Here is a 23,833-nt window from a genome sequence, read left to right as displayed (position 1 = left end):
GATGTGTCACTCCAGGAAGTTGCCCTTTAAAATGCAAGAGAGAGGAGCCAGCCTGTTTATTCCCCTGAAGAAATAAGTGAAGCATCTTTATTACAGGACATTTTGAAGGAGGAATTGCTCTGGTGCTTTGGTTTCAGTGCTGTCAAACCCGAACGGAAGCGCTTTTTAAAGCTTAGACAAACCACCTTAACTCAAAGCAGGAAGCTCTGTGCCCTGGCATTCACCAATCAGATAAAGGGAAGGGTGGGACGGCTGTGCAGCTTGCATAGTATTCACAGGCAAGGAAAGGGAAATGACATGCCAGCTTCAGCATTTCATGTGCAATAACTGTTTTGGGAGCTGTGTAGGGATTGCACTGTAGCCTCTGCAGGAATGTAAAGGGAGGAGGTAGGGGTGTTTCTATAAAACAGGGTGCCGGATGGCTGAAGGAAGCTACCCAAACAGTCAGGCTGATAGTGCCGGTTTCCTCCAGGCTATTGGGGATGGCCTGGAAATCCAAAGCACAAGAACTCATTGTTTCAACTTGGGTGCCAGAAATGGAAATGCAGGTAATGTAAGGAGAGCAAAAATAGAATGATCAGCTGAAGAATTCCAGCATCCACCCCCAGCTTGTTCTCTGAGACGCAGCTTTCCTTATTTCCTGCCTTGCTGCCTTAGGTGCTGGTATTTACCAGGATCTATACCCTGGCAATAACTCTGGGGCTGGGAAAAACACTAGGGAGTTTCCACTCGTCTTTAAGGGTGCATGGGGGAAAGGGGAAAGAGGGGAATGATGGAAGCTGCATTTTTTTTCCTTGTTAAAGTACTGGATGTGCAGGAATCAGGTTTGTATAGGCTTTTCCAGATGGACATGTACAGATCTACAAACTGAACTTTGTAAATCTGGGTTTTGGTTGTTTTCTATGCTCCTATTCATCTGCCATTCTCTTAAGGAAGTACAAGCCCATGGAGTAGGTCTATGCATATGCATGTGCAGCATGTGTGTGTAATTTATCTGTATTTCCATATGTGTGTGTGCATGTATATGAAATCACTGGCTATTTTTTCCTGTATTGATCTGCCATTTTAAGCCTACCCAGTTGTCCTCCCAACTGAAATGGATTTGTGGTGGGACTTTCAAAGGATCCAGGCACCTGACTTCCACAGGTGTTTCTCCTGTGTCTCAGTTGAAGCTGCTAGGCTGCTTTCCTAGCTCATGGAAGTTTGGTGCCCAGGTGCTGTTGAAAATCCCACTGTTAGCATTTACAGTTCTGTCCTTGAGGACTGGTTATAATAATCCTAGCTCCTATGTAGCATGTTTCTTCAGTAGCTCTCAAAGCCCTTTCAAAAGAAGGTCAGTAGCGTTATCCTGTTTTTTTTCTTTTTCCAGATGCAGAAACTGAGGCACAGAGAAGTGAAGTGACTTGCCCACGGTTACCCAATAGGCCAGTTGCAGAACTAGGAAAAGAACCCAGGTCTCTTAAGCCCAAATCTAGTGTTCTACCCATTAGACCATATTGATTTGCATAACACAAGTTGTCCTTCTCCATTATAGAGAAAACCCAGTACTGCCTCCTCATAACAACCTCAATGGCATAGTCCATGCATGTTGGCTCGCATATTTACTATATTCTTGAAACAAAGTGCCTTATCAGTATTTGAAAAACAGAATATGAGCCAAATTTTCACAATGGTCAGATTTTCAAGTGCTCAGACCTACTATTCAGGACTGCTTTTGAAAAGATCTCAGCTGCTTCTAGTTGGGCACTGATCAGGACCAGAGTTTGCAAAATGCCATGTACCCAGCAGCTGACATTGTGACACTTAGGTCCGTATTTCTAAATGACCTTGAGTCCCAACATGCATCCAGTGTGCAGAAGTCCTGGGGAAATCTGACTACATATATTGTTGCCTACATAGGAGCAAAGTCCCTTTGAAAATTTTGATCTATGTACGTGGGAATGAAGCATGTAAAATCTGTTTGCTAAAACTAATTACTAACTTACCATAATTAAGACTGCAACTAAGTTTCCCCTTCAGTTTTTATGGAAGCATTGTTTAACAATGAATGAACCTCAGAAGTTCCATATATATCCCCCAACACTAATCTTGGGTTACTTCATCTGAAATTACACAAATGATCTGTGCCTTCTGGGTCTGCTGAATTGGTCTACAAACCTTGGCAGAACAGCATCTTTCAACACATTTTGGTACTTCTCTGTTGCTAGCTGCATCTAGGAAAGACAGACCTGATCCTGAGGCATGGCAGAAGAAAAGCCTTAGCTGAATACTTGTAACTTGAGCAAAGGTTGCTTTCTGGATTTGTCCAAATTGCAGTTGGAGGGTTAGGTCATTTCTGTCTACCCATCCTTAGTGGGTGGCAGCTTGTTTTGTTGCATCATATAATCTCAGCAAGTACTTCCCTAGTGCTGAACCTTGTCTAGAAGGGTTTGATAAGTGAAAGGGGTAGCCCAGAAGCTGGAAACATTTAGACCCAAATTTTGTTTTACTTCTAAGGCACAATTCTGATACCCTGAAAAAACATTAACACAATAGGTGAGCTTTTTTCACTTTTAAGTCTAAAGTGACAGCATGTTACAAAGAATTGATGCATTAATGGCTTTTCAAAGCCTCAGAGTTGGGTAGGTTCTCACTTAGCCATCTTACTGCTCAGAGAGGATTTGGGCCTTAATATTTATGTGAGCAAGGAGAAGCCTGTTTGCACAGTAGAGGAGCTAAGTTAAAGGCTGAGTAAGGAACAAGAACTACATTGGGAAGGGGACCTGGGAGGGTTTGAAGGGCTGATTAAAGATCATGTGGAGGTCAGGAGCTGATGTGGGTTTGCCAGATTGGGACACAGCTTTCCCTACCAGGAAAACATCATAAATATCAGACTAGTAGGAGGACCATGCAGCAAGCGTCTTAAGGAAATTGTAGAATCCTTCTAATAAGTTTCCAAAAAGAAGCTGGATAGGAACAGCTCATCTTGCCCCTGTGTAGGGGGTTGAATTAGATTACCCCTGAGGTCCCTTCAAACCTGATGGCTCTGTGTTTGGCACCTCGACTAAGGTGACCAGATACTCAGGAGGGGCAAGAGTATTTTGGTTTTTGAGGACCTGATTTGCATACATAGCCAGGTTTACCAAGCTGGGGAGATTCCCTAGGCTGCTTGGATCCCTCATGGCTCATCAGTGCTATAGCAGAGACCTGTCTGTGCCAGCCCCAAGCATGCTCCTGTCCACCTGTGCATCCAGTGAGACCACTCTGGGGGCATCCCAAGCAGTTGGTTTCAAGCACACTAGAGACTGTGCTCTTGGGAGTAACCTCAGGGGGTCGGCCCAGAGAACCTTCACTAGCTTATTTCCTGGTATAGAGAGTGCTCCTGCTGGGACAGGTGTGGGTAAGTCTTGCTTGGGAATGACCTAACTGGGACATGTTGCTGCTTCCTCAGTGTAAACAGGCCTTTGGGTCACATTTCTGTAACAAGACAGCACTGATAGCCACCATGCTGCCTCCTGCAGCTGACCAGGTCATAGCCTCAACTCCACCTCATTGAAAAGGCAGGTGACTGCCCTACATTCAAAAGCAGTGGGATGATTTTTCTTCAGGCTCCTCCAGCAGTAGGTAAAGAGAGGGAGAATGGGGTAAAGAGCGGGGGCATGAGGAGGGTTTAGGGAATAGGGAATTGAGTGAAGGGGAGGATGGAAGGAGTCCAGAAGACAAAATGAGGAATAGGAAGGAGAAAAAGACACCAAGAGAAACCAGAACAGCAGAGCTTGGTGCAGGGAAATGGTGCAGGTAGACACCTACTTGCACTCAAGAGTGTGTAAAGATCCTGGCTAATATCATGCGCCTATTGTGCTGGGTGCTATGCACATCTAGAAGGGGGAACCCTCTTATTTCTCCCCCTTCAAACCTTCTATGCTAGTGTTCCAGTCAGCTTTACAGATAACATGTCTTCCCTCTGGGTACTGACCTGATGCATTATCTTCCCCTCTAAAGACAGGCCTTTCATTTCCCCAAACCATCTCCAGCTCTGTCTAGTGCTGTGGTTAGTATTGCAGTGCCACTTTGCTTTGTATGCTGGCAGCTGCTAACCATTGCTATCAATGCCCTGCTGTGTGAGGTGAGTGAAAGCACAGGCTGGGGGAGAGGCAGTGTCTCCTGGACTAACGCAAGTGGCCCTGTCTCCAGCGCAGGTCGTAATCTGAAGGAGTGGCTGAGGGAGCAGTTCTGTGACCACCCTACTGAGCATTGTGAGGACACGCGGCTGCACGATGCTGCCTACGTGGGGGACCTGCAAACACTCAAGAGCTTGCTGCAAGAGAGGAGCTTCCAAAGGTGTGACCTTTGCTCATCCTCCCACTACCCAACCCCACCCATCTCTTCTCCCCCACATCTCTTAGGGCTCCTATACATATACAGGGAGGCTGTTTGCATGCACTGTAATTACAGCATGTTGGAGCAGACTTGATCAATCAAGGCTGCTGGAGCATGGTAATTACCATGTTCCAGCAGACTGCAGCATCATGTGTATCAGCGTTCGGTGCCCACTACCAATTTTCAGCATGGGGATGCTGATACACGTGACGCTTCAGGCACTTTTATTAGCATGGATCTTGGAGCTATGTTAATTAAAGCGCCCCCCCCCCCGCCCCCAGTCTCCCAGACCACAACTATAAATGTCCTTAGAGTCTGTTCTATATGCAACACTTCCTCTGAAAGGCTTAGAAGATGGTGGGGCTGCTCCTGGTTCCTTTAGATTGGCTATAAGCTACCAAGTAGATCCCCAGCTGGCATAAACCAGCACCACTGCAGTGACCTCAGTGAAGCCACATCCATTTACACCAGGGTGGGCAAAATATGACCCATGGACCAGATGCGGTCCAGCAGGCCATTCTATCCAGCCTGTGAGGTCCTTAAAAATGTAGAAAATATTTATCTGTTCCTGGCTGCCTATCAAAGATGACAGGAGCCAGGGGCAGTAGGACCCAGGGGGAGCCTCAGCAGGAATGCAGCAGCTCAGCCCGCCCCACCCAGAGCCATTTCCCTGCCTTCCTGCCCCCACACTGCTCCAGCACCATATGGCTCCCAGCTGCATCGCCTGACTGGGGAGCATGGGGCCTGTGTTGGTACCAGTGTGTGTGTGTGTAGGGTGAGTCCCACCCCCCCCCACCATACACATACACCCACATCTCCTCTTGCACTGCCATATACACAGAACCCCACAAACCCCATACCCACCCACACTCCACATATCCACATACACACACCCACATGTTCCCTCACCCCACCCCCATACCCCCACACCTATCCAACCTCCACAGGCACACCCACATCCTCCCCTACACCTGACATACCCACACAGCCACATCCCCCCAAAAACTTATACCCACCCCCACACAATATGAAAGAGTAAGACTTCATTTAAAGCTATTATATACAATCACCTCTGTGTAGACTGGTATTTTTATGGTTCTGAGATGGGAAAACCCCTTGCTGAAAGGAATACTTCTTAGGGCAAGGGAAGTGACTTCTGGTGGCAGAAGTCAGGGGTTAGGAGGCAGGATGTCCAGTCAGAAGATGGCAACCAGGGGGTGGGCACCTGTCAAGAGGCAGAGCTACCCATGTGGCCCTCAATAGCTTGCCAAAACTGGGTAAGCAACCCTCTATCCAAAATAATTGTCCCTCCCTGATTTACACCTGCTAAGGACCCAGCCCACTGACTCAGGTAGAGCAACAGAGATTTATGCCTACTGGAGACTTAGCCTGTTAGCTCCAACAGTGGGCCAGCAATTGACACAAGCTGGAAATCTCTCCCACATATGTGGCAGGTTCATTATGTTTCTTTTGATCAAATCAGTGAAGTCTAGCTTGGGGCATATGAGTTCCTCAGTGCTTTGTGGGTAGTATTGGGACTATTTGTTCCTATAATATTGGCAGTCATAGGCCAAGCTTCCTGTCTAAGCTATGCCAATGCCTGTCCTCATGACCTGCTCTGAAGGAATCATCTGGAGGGACATGGGAGCAGTTTCTTCCCCTGGCCTGTTTCATTCGTGGCCTCTCAAGTGTGACCACTATGCAGTAGGTTTCTCTGTGGGGATACTGAACACCTAGAATTTATTTCATTTCACATACAGCCAGCTGCAGAATAGTCGAATGTTAACAGCATGTGCATATGTTTGGAGAGGGAGCTTCAAAAAGGCCAGGGTGGAGGGACAAGATGAAGTCTGGTTCAGAAACAAGATATAGCTACCCCCTGTTTCAGCTGGTTCTTGTTAGAACTTCTCAAAATTACGATTCCTCAGAGCATCCTTTCCCCCTCTGCCCTGTGCACCCTTGGCAAACTGTTACTGAATCCGGCAGTTTGTCCTCTAGTGCTTAGACGGTACTGGGATCTTCAGGGAAGAATTGGCTGTCATGAATTCCACCTGTCTTGCAGAGCATGCTGATCCCTACACCCAGTACCGCTGAGCAACTCAGTCCTTTAAAATGTTAAGAGTATCCTTGAATTTTACACCTCTGGAGCCCACTGCCAGAACTGTAGACCTTATGGGCATGCAGGGAAGGAGGGGAGATGAACACCTGCTCCAATATTTCCATATCATTAGCAGATCCCTCAGTGCACTCTGAACTGTGCCTTTCTTAGCTTAAAAGGGGCAGCTTGGTGGGACCCAGTGGGCTCTTAGTATTGGCAAAAATACCTTGCTTAATTTACAGAGGCTTCATCTCTGGTGACAGGCTGCTCAGATAGCCCTTGATATGACCCAGAGTAATCCCAGCTGAAGTAGATTTCAAGTTTGCAATGTAAGGTTAATAAATATCCAACCTCCACTAATGAATACCCTTCAGGTCATCATGGAAATATAATAATGTGAAAATAGGAGTCAAAATATAATGACAAAACCATACAAAAGACATTATAATAAACTATAAACTGAAACACCCTATGTAAAACTATATATACATATATTGGTTAAATTAATGTCTATGGCTGTTGGGGTATTTAATTAATTTTCCTGTATTGTGGAATAAACTACTGTTGACCCAACTGAAGCCTTAAGTTGCCTTTTCAGCAAGAATCAAAAGGAGGCAGCCCTTCCAAAATTGTAGCACAGCTTTGGTAGTTCTCCCTTTTTTATGCAGTCTGCTAAGTTTTGTCAGCTTTCCATCTGTTACCCTTTTGTGCCTTACTTAATTTATATTAGTATGAAGAAGGCCTGGTGTGCCAGGCACCGTACACAAGCATACTGAGAGGCAGATGCAAATGCTTTATCTGTAGAAGGCAACATAGAGCTGTAGGGTTAGAAAGGATCTCCTGGGTTATGTAGACCAACTCCTTGCACAGATGTGGGACTCACTGTTTCTTTACCATCCTAGATATGTGCCCATCCAGCCTCTTGAAAATTTCCTGTGAAGAGGCGTTCCTGGCTTCCTCTAAGCACTTCGATACTATTCCTGCTGTCAGAGAGCTTTTTTCTGAGATTTGATCTTTAGATAAGGGATGGAAAATGAAGACAAGTGATAGGGGTGTAGATTGTAGCCATGACAAGTGATAAGACAAGTAAGAGGCATATGAAGTACTATTATCCCCATTTTACAGTTGGAGGACTGAGGTATGGAGAGGTGAAGGGATTTGCTCAAGAATAGCAGCAGGTAAGAGGCAGAAAGAGGAAGACAACCCAGGTCTCCTAACATCTAAGGTATTTCCCTCAGCTTTGGACTGGACCACTAAGGATGCTAATTATCTCTTGGTCTCTGGGGTCTTGTCAACAGAATTGATAGTTTGGTTACCTGGCAAACTTTCTTAATTTAGGCACGACTTATATGGCAAAGAAGTGCCTTGGCTGGTATAATTTATACAGTTTTGATGAATGAAAGAGACTTTACTTGTAAAATATTTTTTAATGCCAGTGTAAGTGCACCTATGCCAAGACTTTCATTTGTATAGAAAGGTTGTGAAAAAAAATCACACCCACCCCTAAATGACCCAAATAACAAATTCTTTCCTGCCTCCTCTCTGGTATTACTTCCTTCTTTTGGACTCATTCTGGTCTCATTACACTTAACGCTTCCAGGTATAGCCTCGGGGTGGGTGGGTACATGGTTTGGCTTCTCCTGGACATGGCTCCAGGCAGGTTTTAAAAGCATTTTTAAGATGTTCTGTCTCTAAAAAATCTTGTTTGTAAATGATCAGTTTGCTAGTGCAATGGTGGCTTATTTCTGTCCTTTTATAATATTATATTATATAAGCAGAAATGAAAATCCATCTTGGAGAAATAGAGGGCTTTACTCTTTGAGAGAAAGGGTGGTGGGTAGTTAAAGTGGAACCTAGGTGAGATCTGGTTTTGGTCCCCAGCTCTGCTGCCGTCTGCCTTTGAGCAATTCACCGAATCTCTCTGTGCCTTGGCTCCCCATACATTAAATATGGATAATAATTCTTCCTTTGTCTATTTAGATGGAAGGTTCTACAGGGCAAGGGTTAACTTATCCTATGCTTACAGCATGTAGCTCAAAGGAGTTCTGATGCTGGCTGGGATTTGTAGGCGGTAGCATAGTATATGTGACTTGTGAGACTCCTTGAGACAAGACACAAAACTTAGAGGGAAGGTACCCCTGACTTACCCAGGCATACAGGGCTGTAGCAAAGCAAATACCACGTGTATTCACACTTCATTCTGACATGTTGCTTTGCCTCTTCTGCTCAGTCGAATCAACGAGAAGTCTGTCTGGTGCTGTGGTTGGCTGCCTTGCACCCCCCTGCGAATTGCTGCCACTGCTGGCCATGGCAATTGCGTGAACTTCCTCATTCAGGAAGGGGCAGAGATCGACCTGGTAGATGTGAAGGGGCAGACAGCCCTGTATGTGGCCGTCGTGAATGGGCATCTGGAATGTGCAAAAATCTTGCTGGAGGCTGGCGCGGACCCCAATGGGAGCCGGCATCACCGCAGCACTCCTGTGTACCATACCTCCCGCGTGGGCCAGGCCGACATCCTGGCAGAACTGATCAGGTAAGTATTGTTTGCCCCTTTTAATTCCCACAGAAGCCTCTATTTCTGAGGTGTCATATCTTATATGTAGCATCCAAAGCCATGGTTAAAGAAGGTCAGAGGTCTGCCTAGTGTTGTTAAAGTAGTACAGTGAGTGTCCAAACCTATCACACTAACCATCTTCAGTCTCCTCAACATCTTGTCCCTGGCTTCCTTCCCCTTACAATATAAAAATATCCTGGTCTCCTCCATCCCCAGAAAACCTTCCCTCAGCCCCCATCACCTCACCTTGCCCCCACTCTTTAAAGTCACTGAATGCAGCATAATCTATCAGCAGATAGCTGATTTCCACAGCTCCGTTGTGGGTGCCAGCTGTACTGGCTTCCAGTGCCACAGCCCTTGCTAAACATTCCCTTCTTCAATTCCATCTGCTCCATATTTATTCCCTATCTGCTGCTGCCTTTAATTTAAGCCTCCTGTGATCACCTTCAAAGCTCTGCATAATTTCCCTATGACTCTGATTTATTTTCCCTAAGCATCCCTGCTCCACCCTTTTTTACCTGCTTCTTGGTCATATGCTCATACCATCATCTCTGAACTTTCATCTGCACAGCTGTCTGCACATGCTGTCACCAGCCTGAGCCCATCACTAAGGCTCTTACTTTGGCCTCTTCTAAATCCTATTAACGACCCACCTTTGCTCTAAAGATTTTATGTACTGTCCGTCATCATCTGCTTCTCCCATCTCTTTCTATCCTTAGGAGTATGTGAATTAAACAGAATAGAGACTATCCCTTCACAAGAGTTTGGAAGGTGCCCAGCCAGTGTATAAGTAAACATTGCAATACTATGCTTAACACCTCCTTAATTAAAGAGCAGTGATGTTACCATATGAGTCAGTCTCTGGTAGGTGGAGAAGTAAATTCGCTCCCTCTAGTGGTAGGTAGTGTAAAGGGAATGCTGTATAAATCAGTGAAAAGTGGTGGAAAATAAAGATACTGAATAGCATGCCCGCTAAGGGGACAGATGCTTAATTTTGTTTCTTGGGGATCATGCATTTCATTTTGCAAGGCTAATGAGATTGAAAAAAACCCCAGGCAAAGATTTTTGGTCTATAAGCAAAGCAGCTCAGTAAGATGCATTGTTGTAACACCCTCCTGGGTGTGAGAAGCCATTCTGCAAAGCCCAACATGACTCACCGTATACTCTGTGGTGCTACTGCTGTGTTACTATGGCTTCTGGAAACATAGCTAATGTTTGTGTGATGTAGTAAGCTGAGCTACTCTGCGTCTCTCCCAGTCAATTGTGGAGAACACATATGAGTCTTTAGGCACACAAGCAGAATTGTGGGAAGGCACTGGGGGACGATTGCCTCTTGAGTGGTTTAGCCTGCATTGTTCTTGCAAAGTGGGTGTGTTAGTAATACCAGTGAAGCTGCACTTGAACTTTAGCCTACAACCACAAGGGAGCCAGCTAGCCCAAGGTCATAGCACCATGAAATGCAGGCGGTGCTTGGGCCAACAACTGATGGAGCCCAAGATAACTCTATGGTAAAGACATATGCTAAATATGGATGCGGGAATCCTGCTTTGTGGAAATCAGAACCTGTTGCTCATTATGAGCTTATCGTAGTCATAATACTGCATTGGATCTGTGGACAATCTGGTCTGCTATTCTGACGCCAGAAGTGGCGAGTGCCAACTGTTCAGAGGAAGGTGCAAAAAACTCTACCCTGCTCTGTACCCCAGCAAATTTCCTCCTCGTGTCTAGTAGCTAAAGGTATTGCTTTAAGGTATTAAGCAGGGTTGTTGGGACTAAATTGTTAGTGCTGTTTTAGGAATAGATTAGACATGGAATGGTTTGGATTGGGATGTTCATGTTTTGAGTAGGGATTTGGACTGAATGACCCCTCAAGGTCCCTTCCAGCCCTATTTTTCCATGATTCTATGATTCTTAACAGACAGGCTCAAAGCTTCTGTTGGTGGGCTTTGCTTCATGTCCTGAGATCACCAACTTTCTCATGGCCTCCAGGCTCTTTGTCTAAGGGGTTCTGCCAACACCTTTATGTGTGTGATGAAGCTGTCAAATCATAGTATTGTTCTTTTTAAAAAACCAAAAAGATAAAAAAGGTTATGTGATTACCTATAGGAATGCCCTCCAAAGAGTTCTATTTGATAGTATATGACAGCAAAAAAACTTGGATGAATTATGAGGATTATTTGAAATACTTGGGGAATTTTTCCTTCTTTGGGTTAGGAGGAAAAGTTTTTAAAGGAAGTACACCTTTAAGGAAAATGACTAATGGAAAAGTGGAGAGAAGGGAGGGGACATATTATTTTGTAAGATGAGACAAGGATGTCCCCATCAACCATGCTATTTGGGTTGGCTGAAAATTTGGGCTCAAAAGCGACATTCCTTAGAATCTCCCTCAATATATCTGCTAACACAGAATGAAATGTAGCAAAATGATATTTCAGAGCATGATGAGCTGATGTATTGATTTATATGTCTACCCCTAATGATACCTTGCCAGCAATATTAAAAGCAAGAGTCTGGAAAACTTTCAGGATTAAAAATTAACTGGAGTTTGTCCAATATCTTTTTATTAGGCAATGTCTGTCCCAAGGCTGTTAAGTTAATACCAGATTGTCATATTGCCCAAGATTTCAATATCTTGGAATACAGATTTCAGAGATCTTTCCAGAATGGCTTACTTTGAAACACAATCCTATGTTAAAAAGCTCAGTAAAAGATTTTATTATATTCCTCTAAAATGCTCCTTTTCCACATAAGTAACAAAATGACAATTTTTTGCTAAGATATAATTATGCATTTCAGACTACTGCTGTTGAAACAGCACCCTTCTCCATCACCAAGAGTTCTCAAAAATATACACTCAGTTCCTTATCAGTCAATGAGATTTGTTTTCCTGTTAACATAGGCTCTTTCCAGTTCCCTTTATTCAGGCATTTTTACTCTACCCATTTTTTTTTTAATTGTATGGTAACACATTTATAGTTCCTGGACTCCTGAATCCAACCACAGTTGCTGAACCAGATTACTAAGCAGTAAGCAGGAGCTGATAGGACATTATATGTGAAACTCTATCAACAAATAGTAAATACACACCTAGCAATGGAATGGTAATCCATTTTCTAGTAAGACTCTGGAGGAAATATTTACAATTATATTGCTAGGGTATAGATTACTTTCCTAACAGCTTGTTATACAATCATCCTGTGTTGGGACGGAGTATTGCATCTTACTTTCAGTCTAGCTGAAGGCTGATCCAAGATATTAGGTGATATGTGTATTCTGCTCATTTCATTAAAAGCAGTGTAAAAAAAGACAGTGGTGAATCGAGTCAGTTTCTAAAAAGGTGTCTATTTTTATTTTAAAAAGCATAATTAGCATACTGTTTTTTGCCACAGAAAATATTAATAAAAAGGGAGAGGGGAGGGGAATTGTAGAATTTTAAGGGAGTGCCTAGCAGTGGTATATACTGTAGGACAGTCTGGCCAGGGGTCCAGACCCATAGATAGACACACAAATTATGAATGCCATGAAACACTGCACAGCATGTACCTATAGAAATAGCTTGTTTTTAGCCTAAATATTTTGGTTTTCTAATAGTCATTTGTTTGACAAACTGAAATCTTCTGCGGAAAGCAGGCACTTTTTATTAAAAATTGAGCATAGTTAAAAACACAATTTTTGATTGAAAAGCATCTTGATTATATGTTTTTAACCAGCCTTACTAACTTGTGAAGAGATCCCATTCCTTAGGGTTAGTTGGTGAGGAGCTGCACTGAGTGGGCTTAGGTCCCTTGCCATTTTCTAGAAACATTTAACATAATTAAAATGTTTCTCTATAGGAAAAGCTTTCAGTGCAATATGGCCGTGACTCAACTGAGCATACTAAAAACCACTTTGATAGGGGTATCCCCTTACAGAGCAGATGTTCTCTGAATACTCTCTCTCTCCCTTTAGCTTACGCCTTGGCCAAATGAAACGGAGCTGGTGTGTTGTGACTATGGACGAGCCGGGGGATAGCAGCTGCATAGCTTTCTGTCTTTGTCCTCTGTGCCTCCCCCAAAGATCTTTCCAAGATCTTCTGAGGTGTTGGCCTATGTACCATACTCTGGAGAGGAGACTATGCCTTTGGGTAAATATGCTCAAAGTGACAAGTACAGCCTTGGATCTGCTTGTGTTGACGCCAGTCCTCCAACTAGTTCTGCACGTGCTTAAGTGCACACACAAAATACAACTATTTAATTAATTGTGTCTTTAAAGGTAAATCATATGTAGACTTTTCTGCAGGATCAGTGCTATAAACCTCAGTCACTGCACTGAGAGATACATTAGCAGGTAGAGAGAATTTGACCCAAAAAGTTTTTCCTATTTGTTTTATTGACTGTAAAGAGGAAAATTACAGTATACAGGAAAGTAGAAAAACCTCATTCTCCAAATGCTTGGATTACAAATCCAAGTGAGTTATTAAAGGCTGGAAGAATGTTTTATTACTGTGAAGGGAAAACACAGGACTACTTGATCTAGATTGCTGCAAAGAAACACTTTAAAATGGTTGCTTTTAGAAGGGTAGCCTGCCCCTTGTCCCACATTTCAGTATATATGACATAGATGCAATTATGACATTCAGTACCTTGTGCTCTCTCTATATCCATGGATATATAAAATACAGCACATTGCTAATATTGTTATCTGTTACTTGCAGCATTGCAGTTTTTCAAAAGAAATATTTTTTAAAGGAGGCAAACATTCTCTGTGCCATCCCTGTTTTCTTGCCATCACTCAGCTTGAAATTGGACACCCATATTTGCTGTTCAATCAGTATACGATAAAATTAGTACATATATCTATAGCATAACAGCATAGGGTCTCAATGTATGGGGTGGGATTTTTGTCACCGATTTGTACTGGATTGACAGCTTTCGCTCAAATCTGCTAACTTCAATAGGTGCTGTCGCACCCAAGCAGAAAAGCTATGAGAATCCTTTGCTGAAATTGGTTTGCACCATCCCGTTAGAACCAACTGTTCTCACTCTGCCTGATCTACAGGAATTGTGTTTGTCACAGCCCCAGCTAAGTGATGGTGTTTTCACTCAATCTGTAGCAGCCTGTGGGTTTTGCCCAAAAAGTCCCTAGTTCAAACCTTGGTGTATGAACCAAGATAGCTGCTGTCGCACCAATAATAGAGTTTAAAATATCCCATGCAGCGTTACAGCATGCTAAATGTAATCAGTAACATGATGATTCATATGTTTTTTAATTTTAGCATAGGAAAATACAAATGGTCATGAAAGGATGGTTGGAAGCCTGACAGGATTATTTTATATTTTCTCCAGTTCCTATGGGCTTGGAATTTGGTGCATTCATTTAGCATGAACTTCTGAATACAGGGGAATATGGCTGCATTTGACTTTATGACTGGATTTCAACTATCCAAGTTCCCTCTGGAATAAGAATCATGAAACTTGTTACATACCTCTGTTTAACAGCAGTATTTTTTTTCAGTTTCCTTTGGTGTTTGCAGCAGTCAAATCTGTGGCTTTAACACATTGGCTCATCATCCTCTCCCAGGTGGGGAAGTTATTTTCATGCATCTACAACACCCCTTCAGTGAGAAGCTGAGTCATTTGGACAACCCCCAGCCACGCCGTTAATGGTAGATTTTCCATACAGCTCACTCAAAGCTGAACAGTCAGCTATAGTATGCAGATGCTTAGTGTGGTCATTAGTGGGAGAAGAGAAAAGTGTTTTGGAGTCGCCCCTTCTCTCTCCTGATCATGGTGCTATTAACCACTCTATGAAAACCACTTGGCCAGCTGAATATGGTGAGGGCTGTGCGCTCCTTGTTCTGTCACCAGCAGTCCCTCCCTGCCTCTCTATAGGCTCGTCTACATGGGGACACTCAGGAGAACTCATCCAAATTAACTTTTAAAGTGGATTACCTACACCACATTAACAACTTATGTGGACTCTCTCATTCAGAACGAACAGGGCTTTAATTCAGTTTAGCTTAGTTTACTTTGGAAGTGACTCAAACGATATTGAATTAAAGGCCACTTTAATTCTGAATAAGTGTCCACACTGGGCTTTGATGCAATTTAATTCATCCATTCCAAATTCATACTTGATTGTTTCAGGTATACTTTCCCTTCCCAAGTGTCCTCCGGTAGACGAGCCATTTAGGGGAGATGTCCAAATGGGAAAGGGCAGGGTATTTTGGGAGCAGTATCTCAGTGCCCAAATCTTCAAGACCCCAAATTTGACCCCGTGAACATTTAACACAAGAAGTCAGGTTTGTTCTTGCAGCTCATTAATTCTTAGTTCTTTGAGTAATGGGCCATATATTGGGTTCTGTGATGGCTGCTTTCTGCTGCATGGATCTAAGGGAAAGCCATGTGTGTGGAGGGAGAGGTGGGAGGAAGGAGTGTAAAACTTGCATAGTCATCTCTGTGCCACCCCGTCCTCTGCTCCTAAAAGCATATCCTTGACTGTTTAGGGAGTGCTGCATGGGCCAGATGACCAGGTAGTATTCCTCATGAGAGGGAAGTTGATTCAGGGCACTAGGGATTAGCATGCCACCCAACAATTTGGGAAATCAGATTTTAATGTCTTTCTCTGCCACAAATTCCCCCTGTGACCTTGACTAGGGCCCTTAGTCTCCTTTTGCCTCAATTCTCCATATCTAAAATGAGGATACCCAACGGGGATGTTGGTAGGCTAGATATAAGCATTTTCATGATGAAGTGCCAGGAGCCAGAAGGTTCCCAGTGTCCTTTCCCTCTGAATTACTGGATGGCTAGAGAATTATACCTGTGATAGGGGATGGGGGTAAGGAGTCTGTGCTTTCTGGTCTCCTCTGCGATTTCCAGCTTATACATGCACCTGAACTGAAGTTGATGCATTCATCCTTTTTGAGCATTTCCCTGTTGAGGGCTGATTCACTCATCTGCCTTTCTCTCAAAATGGACCTTGCTTTTCCTGCTCAGGTATGGAGCTGAGGTGGATGTTAACCACCATCTGGCCTCACGGATGCCCAGCCTGTCCTCGCGCCCCCTCACCTCCCTGGTGGTCTGCCCCTTGTACATCAGTGCTGCCTATCACAACCTCCAGTGCTTCAAGCTACTGCTGCAAGCAGGAGCCAACCCTGATTTTAACTGCTGTGGTCCTGTCAACATCCGGGGCTCCTCCAGGGGCTCCCCGGTCTGCGTGATGGATGCTGTCTTGAGACATGGCTGTGATGCAGCATTCATCAGCCTCCTGATTGACTTTGGAGCCAACTTGAACCTAGTGAAGATGGAGGCCCTAGATACAGAATCAACAGGAAGAATCAGAGTCAACCCAGAAGCCTTGCAAGTGTTCAAAGAAGCCAGGAGTAAGTAGGAGAGTCCTTGGCCACTGGCTTACCAATGCTGCAAAGAGATAAATGCAGCACACTGCATGCTGTTAAACAGACAAAGGTCTCTCCATGGCAGGTTTGAGGCAGTCCAGTGCCATAAGTACACTATGATGAGGGGTTCCACATTGCCCCCCATCATGGTCTTACCAGTGAACCATGGCTGTACCCTTCTAGGAGATGAAAGTTTCAGAGTTAAGTTGGATGAGGAATTTCACGCATCCTATAAAGCGATTGTTTTGGGATTTTTGCAAACCCCAGCAGGGCTAGATACCAGAATATCTTAAACATGAGAGCTGGGATTCTGATTCCACCCTGTGAGTCCAGGTGGTAGATCTAGAGTGCCTGTAGTTTCATTTAGTCCTGGATGGGATGCCTCATCAAACCCATACCTGCAATGAAGGGTTTCAGAACTACTCAGTTGCATGTTCTGCTGCTGGAACTGGGACAGGCTGACATGACTAACATGAAAGGCTTCCTCAGAATAGACAGGCATCACAAAATTATAGAGAAGTAGATCTGCAAAGGACTTTTAGAAGTCATCTAGTCCAAACCCTTGTCTGAGGCAGGATCATCCCTATCCAAACCATCATATACAATCCATAATTTAAACTCTACGTAAGACTACTATTAACCCTGACACAACCATGGCAACCAGTGTCCTACTTCTGTAAAAGGTTGTCAGTATATGCTCAAGATATTCTAGATAGAGGGTCACACCTCTTGCTACAGATGGCAAAATCCCACACAGTCCATGCCAATCTGACTGTGGGGTAAAATTCTTTCCTGATCCCAAATATGGTGATTGGTCTGATCCTGAGCAGAGGGGCAAAACCCTTCAGCCAGGAACCTCTGGTCCCAGCAGGAGCTTTGGAACACCCTAGTCAAATTACCCAGCCTTGGCTGTAGCCAGCACCCAATGCCTCTGAAGAGGGCTTAAAAGCACCCTGAGACATGTAGCAGAAAGGGGACCATTGGAGGTATTTGTGCTCCTTTGGAAGTTAGGCCCAAGGGCTTATGCTGTAGGAAGCCATTAAGGCCAGTACCATTTGCAATGTACCCAGAGAGATGCAGCTAACCCAGGTAAAACCAATGGAACCTCACTGTTCCTGGCAAAAATAGACTTGAGAAAGGCAGTAAGTCAGCTGGCAGGCATAGGACCCATAGCAGCAAAAAGAGTTCTATGGATGTTTAGACAGATCAAGTCTTGCTGCTGGCCAGCTGTTAACATTTGTGGTTGGGCTAGATGGTTGGGAAGCATATATCTGGAGAGGTGGCAAACAGTGAGGGCAATCTGGATGTGAACATGTGGCTTTTGGGGAAGAGCAAAAGAGGTAGCCACTTTGAAGAGTGACTGCTAAAGGGTTAATGGAAAAAGTGACCTGAACCAAAGGCTCAAATCCAAACCTTGCTTGAGTTTGGCTAATGTTTTTTAGCACAATATGTGAAAGCCACTGTACATCCCAGTTCCAGCAGGGGAGGAAGCCCCGAAGACAAAGAAGTCATTCTCATTGACTGAAAACCAGCCTTTTGCATGAAGACCTGATCAGAAGTGAGACTTCCAATCTGAATTCCAGACCAAAGAGGTTTGAATGGGATTCAGGTTCTGGGAAGTGAATCCCTCCTGAAACCAGAGATTTAACATTTCCCACCTTAAACCACATTGCAAGATGAGACTCCCACAGGTGAGAGACTAGAATTGTAACAACTCAGTGTGCCATGTGGTTTCCATTAAACCCTTGCTTAGCAGGCAAAGTAGACAGTACTGCCTGTTCAGCCCAGGTAAAGGTAGGGAAGACAGCAAAGGAGCAGCTGATTTGAAGCATCTTAGGCATCTAGGAAGGCTCTTAAGTAGAGTTTCTCTTTCTTAATCAATGCAAACACAAACAGTTACTGCTGGTGATGTTCACAGCTGTTCAGAGCATGTCTTATGTTCTACTTAATCATGGTCTATACTGAGGGCGTAGCAGCATACATGATGCATATAGGAGTTGTGTTCATTCTCATCACAGGAGTTAATTTCATCCAAAGTCTGGTTTTTATTTGCTATTGGGTGTTTAGTTCAGAGAGAAACTATGTTTAACCTTAAAATGAAATTATTAGACTAACATTTACAGTTAGGGGCACTGAAAAAGTCTCCTGCTGAAAAGCAGCCAGATCTTCAGCTGGTGCACAAATAGCTGTAGCTCTGTTGACTTCACTGGAACCAACTCGTTTACCTCAGCTGAAGAAGTAACAGCTAGCACAGACGGCTCCCTTCCCCTGCAGCCCTGAAAAACTGCACATGAAACAGAGCTGAGGCTGAGCTTTTGCAAAGTGAATCATCTGATTTTGCAAAATGGATCATCTGATTCTTCCAAATAGTAGCACAGAAGCGGTTTTTTCTATGCTGAATTCCCACTGAGGTGTAGAACATGTAGACAAATCCTCAATGATGGAATCAATATTGCTCCACGGAAGTCAGCAGAACTATTGCAATTTACACCTGCTGGACACCTGGCCCAGTTCAGGTTACACCTGTTGTTTTTATGCAGTTATTGCTTTCCTTTCCTCAATGTTTTTCCTTTGTCCTTTTTTGTTGTAGGCCATACCAGGAGCTTGTTGTCTCTGTGCCGTGTAGCTGTGCGGATAATACTCGGCAAATCCCGTCTGTGTCTGATACGCTCCCTTCCGGTCCCAGACCCCATCAAACAATTTTTACTTTATGAACAAAGTTAAACTGTCACCTGCTGTTTCAGGGACAGTTTTCTTTAAAAATATGAGTGATCTGGTAAAAAAGTGCCAATTCCAACCTCAGCCCAATTAAATGTCGTATAGCTATTAGTACAAGTATGTCTGTAATGGTTCTACCTCTTTTATTGCAACTTGTAACTTGCTTCTTGGGTTTTAGCAGCATTACTATATGTTGAATTTGTACTCACTCAAGCAGTGGACTTTTAACTTCTTGTAAAGTGCAAAAGAGAGTGTCTGATCTCGTAAGTACAGGGTGCCTAACACGGCACTATTTTCCAGTCCCTATGTGCTCCAGCCATTATTGCCTGGACCTTTCTCCCTTAAGAAGTTTACGATTGCTACTGTTACATAGGTCAAGGTGATGTGTTTAGTTCTACTGTACATCCTGTTCCAGTGTAAAATGCATCAAGTTTCTTGCCTTCCTGAAAAATTGCATGTGTATATAACTGTTGCAAGGTAGCTGCTGTGTCCCAAGCCATTCATTCAGCTTGTGTTGTCTGGCGTTTCCATTCTCCCATGATGGAACAGTAAAAAAACCCAACAACATGAAGACCTGGCTTACGTAACTGCAGATGCCATCTGAACCTCCTCCTACCTACAAACATATGGGTTAGGGGGGTAGTTGCAGAAAACAGTTCTTCAGTTACATGACTCTGGGACTGGACCAACTTATAGCTACCATTGCCATGGCATGAAAGAGAAAACACACAGGAGGAATTGAAATACAGTTTCTACATGGAACTGAGAAAGCTAATCACAAGATGGCACAGGCACTGGCAACGTGGTTACCCTTGGGTTGTAGTTTGAAGGATGTGCTCAGGCAAGGGACTTCAATACCAAACTTCCTTCTAATGAAACATTAACAACTCTGAAGTCCATGGTGGATTTTAAAGATTCCCATGGCATGTCCTGCCTCATATCCCTATTCACTGTAGACCTAGTTTCACTCTTGAAGGATGCATGGACATGTTGGATTTGTGAGGAACAGTTGTAAAATTTGCAAGTGGAATGACTACACTATTGGTAGGTAACTCACTGCTTGTAAATTTATTGGGGATTAACCTGATTATGAAAAACTCAAATTCTGTTCCTACCTATCTTGCTTAGACAGATGCTACTCACCATAACATATTAATGGTATCCCAAAGGAAAGGCACTGAGGGGCAGCTAGGAGAAACTTGCAAAGCATGGTACGGGTGCATAGGCATAGCTGGGTAGTTCTGGGCCTGGGGTAGCCACATGATGTTTTGGATAGCATCAGCTGCCATGGTGCCCATCTCAGCTACTTCTGTGGGTGCAGCTGTTTTGGTGCTCTCCCACCAAGGCAGCACTTAGGGATGCTGCTCTAGTTGCCCCCTTTAGTTCCACTACTGTACATGTGTATCAAAATAGCCACTTCCCTGTACCTCACAAATTAGATGAAGGACTTTTTGGTAGGTATCTTGCTTTGGCTAGTGCTACTGACTGGGGAGGAATGGCATGAAATGGGACTGTTTCTTGGAGTGTCTATGTAACTAAGCTGTTTTTCATTTTTATTAAACAGTAACAATGACCATGCCTACCCTGCCTTCATATCAAGCCATTAACTATTATGTCATCCCTGCTTCTGCACTGTGTATGAAGCCCAGAAATATGACAGTGGAGCTGGCTTAGAATAGCCCTAAACATGTGCAAGAGAGAAAGTCTGAGGGGACAGTAGCACACACGCACAGATGCCTCATTTTTGCTTTGTGGTATGTACTGAGTAAGAGACAGTGGGTTGGATTTGCTTCTCAGGGCTGGTTCCAGGCATGGCCTGGTGGCAATGGAAGCAACTTTGGATCCAGTAAGAACCATGGAACCTCTTCCAGGGCTCCTTTTGCTTTCTATTGCATATATCTATGTATGTATTTGATTGACGTAGGGCCTGTGAAACCCAACCCCAAACAAGGACCTATTGAGCCAGGGGCAGTACAAATACAGCAGAACAGTTCCTGCCCCAAAGGTTCCCTTCACTCACCTTGCTCTCCTCTCAAGTTACAAGTGAAGATATACTAAAAGATGGCTGTGTAGACCTTGGCAAGTCCTGCAGTGTCTGCCCACTTTTGGTGTGAGATCTTATGCCAGCAGAGCTTCAAGGATTTACAACCAAGACAGCTAGTCTGTAGTCCTTGTTGCGTTTTGGTTGAGTGAGATTCTGTGCAAAAAAGCACAGCATTAAGTTTGCACTGCCCAAGGAGGTGGTGGTTTTGAACCACCTTATACCTTTCCAATCCTGGGTGGTCCCAGCAGCTGGAGACGCTCCCAATTGTGTTGTGACCATGTAGACATAATTCTGAATCGCACCTGCCTTCCAAGGTTGTCCCATGGGCCCAAGCTTAAGCTCCACATCATGCAACCCCAATATATAAATCCCAAGTTCAAGTTTCCCCCCAACTCTGCAGTGCCCCTGCCACCAGGGTTTGAGCGGTTCCTAAGAAGGCGGCTTGCCTAGATTGTAGCATTCATTTACTCTGGCTTAAATTTACTATGCAGTAAGTAGGAATAGGCCAACGTCTACACGTGCAGGCGTTAAAGTGCATTAACGCTGCTACTTCACAGTAAGGTGTCTACACATGCATTACTGTGCAGTAACTAATCAAGCATAAATTTTATATTTGCATGATGCAGGTATCAAATATACACTCAAGTCAGCATAAGTCACCACATTTAATGTGCAGTATGAGTTTGCACGTGTAGACACATGCCTGTACTGCACAGTCATTTTGGTTACCGCACAGTAAATGCTCAAATGTAGATGCATCCACTGAGACTCCCATGATACAGGGTGACAGGAGAAATGACTCAGGGCTTACTTTCCAGCATGAATATTAGTGATTCTTGGAGGGAAAAGGAATTGTTGAAAGACCATTGGAATCAGTGGTGATTTACAATGCAAATCTGCTTCTCAGATTGGCAGCTAGTATTAATACTGTATTACTCTGCAGGAAGATATTCCTTTCATATGAACACTCCACAGACAGAGAGGGTATAATAGCCAGAATCTCTAGCTCAGGTACAGTTGAAAGAACAAATGATATGGGAAGCTTATGAGACTGGAGTTCTGAAAAAGGATAACAACAGAACTTTTGCTTGATGTTTCCCTTTTATAATTTGTTTGGAGAGTTTTGAGTCTTCACCGAATCATGAATTAGTGCCTTTTGCAAGTGAACAGGTGTCCTCAATGAGATATGGAGGGCATGTCTACACAAGATGCTTACCATGCAGTTGACTAGTTAGCTGCACAGTAAATGTCTCGACATCTACACGTATACCCCTGTTACTCCAGAATAAATTAATTTACTCCACAACAGAATAGTAAAGACGAGTACTATCCTGCTGTGGAGTAAAAAACTGCAGCAGCACACATATAGACACTGGAGGGGCTGGCCGGGGCACAAGGGTGCTTCAGTGTAGGGACTGCCTGCTGGTTAGCCCCGCACTGAAGCTCCCTTGTGCTCCAGCCAGCCCCATTCACAGCACACTGAGATAGGGGGAGAAGCCCCAGGCTAGCAGGCTGATCCTTGGAGCTTATTGCTCCGGAGTTAATTGCTCCCAGGTGCACGTTCAAACAGTGTGCCTGGGAGCAATAAACTGTGGAGCAATAAGCCCTGCAGTTTATTCATGCGCAGTAATAGCACATGTAGATGTGCCTAGAGAAAACAAAGATTCAACTGTAAAGTAGAGCAAAATTAGTTGTCTGAGCCAGGGTGAATTTGACTCGTGACTTCAAAGTTAGGGTAGTTAATACTAATAGTGATAGTAGTACAGTCACATGCAGTAGTTGAATTTTCATTTTAATCAGTGTAATTAATTCTGTGCCCAATGTGCCTTGACAGCATAATTTAATGTCCTGGGGCAGCCAGCCACAGCCACATTCACAGTGACCTACTTACCAGGGCAGGACTTTACCATGCATGAGCTGCTCCACAGAAACTGCCTGTGTATAGGTCTTAGTGTGTGGTAAGCAAAAGCTAAACTGTATCAGCTTAGTCCTCAATAAAAGGGGGATAGTATCTCGTGGCTCAGCTTCCACCTATCATGGATTAAAAACAAAGATGTGGACAGTCACCCACAGTAGGTGACACATGGTAAAGCCCTATCCCTTTAGCCCCACAGTAAGTTGTTTGTATGTCCAGTTCCTTGTTTCCTTATTGCTGTCTTAACAGGTCAACACTTGAACATCAGACCTGTGTGTACTTGACTTTGATGGTCTCACAACAGACTTGTGAGTAATCTGCTCACTTACACCTTTTTATCCAGACCTCACATATATGTATACAAATGCAGTCCTTCTGAGAAACTATGTTCCATATGTCATAAAAGCATCAAGTGATACCCTTTTTACTTTAAAAAATGCATGTATTATGGATATTTTTTTTGCAAGCATAAGCACCAACAGTATGGTCAAACTGTCCAAGATCTTTTTTGATAAAGGGGCTCTGACCACAAGTTGTTAAAAAAAATACATATATCCATTTTTTAAGCTAATTCCACCCCAAAAAGCCTCACTTGCCTGTTCTGACAGCTAAAAAGGAAAATCAGTGTTTTGGGCAAAGATGTGAGCAAATCTTACCAGTTTCCTCTTCAGTAAGACAGATAGTTCACATGGGTTCTGATACTGCAAATACATAGGCACACGTGTTACCTTTGTGCACATGTGAAGTTGCATTAGAGTTGGGCATGCATA

The 23,833-nt window shown here is 43.9% G+C and overlaps 1 protein-coding gene across 3 annotated transcripts; it reads left to right on the top strand.

The window, feature by feature from the left end:
- The first annotated feature begins 255 nt into the window (after window positions 1-255).
- ASB1 (ankyrin repeat and SOCS box containing 1) lies at window positions 256-23,609 on the top strand. Of its 3 annotated transcripts, XM_019554443.1 has the most exons (8): window positions 256-548; window positions 1,370-1,454; window positions 4,174-4,320; window positions 8,688-8,990; window positions 15,986-16,371; window positions 18,977-20,148; window positions 20,669-20,858; window positions 23,313-23,609. In XM_019554443.1, exons 1-6 carry the CDS (start codon window positions 419-421, stop codon window positions 19,108-19,110), a joined length of 1,185 nt encoding a protein of 394 aa, XP_019409988.1. In that variant the 5' UTR covers window positions 256-418; the 3' UTR covers window positions 19,111-20,148; window positions 20,669-20,858; window positions 23,313-23,609. The 3 variants fall into 3 exon arrangements, with proteins under 3 accessions (XP_019409988.1, XP_019409986.1, XP_019409989.1); XM_019554441.1 differs by having other exon boundaries at window positions 18,977-20,858; XM_019554444.1 differs by lacking the exon at window positions 1,370-1,454 and having other exon boundaries at window positions 4,179-4,320; window positions 18,977-20,858.
- The last annotated feature ends 224 nt before the right edge of the window (window positions 23,610-23,833 follow it).

This window comes from Crocodylus porosus, unplaced genomic scaffold (assembly GCF_001723895.1).
Source record: "Crocodylus porosus isolate Cpor-Errol unplaced genomic scaffold, CroPor_comp1, whole genome shotgun sequence".
NCBI lineage: Eukaryota > Metazoa > Chordata > Crocodylia > Crocodylidae > Crocodylus > Crocodylus porosus.
This window is presented reverse-complemented; position numbering and strand designations above follow the sequence as displayed.

What these genes read in the sequence shown, in the direction of transcription:
- ASB1 (XM_019554443.1), top strand. Translation starts at nt 419, where the DNA reads ATGGCTGAAGGAAGCTACCCAAACAGTCAGGCTGATAGTGCCGGTTTC. An exon ending in GAACTAGGAAAAGAACCCAG is followed by an intron (nt 1,455 to 4,173) that starts GTCTCTTAAGCC and finishes CCCTGTCTCCAG; the next exon opens with CGCAGGTCGTAATCTGAAGG. An exon ending in CAAGAGAGGAGCTTCCAAAG is followed by an intron (nt 4,321 to 8,687) that starts GTGTGACCTTTG and finishes TCTTCTGCTCAG; the next exon opens with TCGAATCAACGAGAAGTCTG.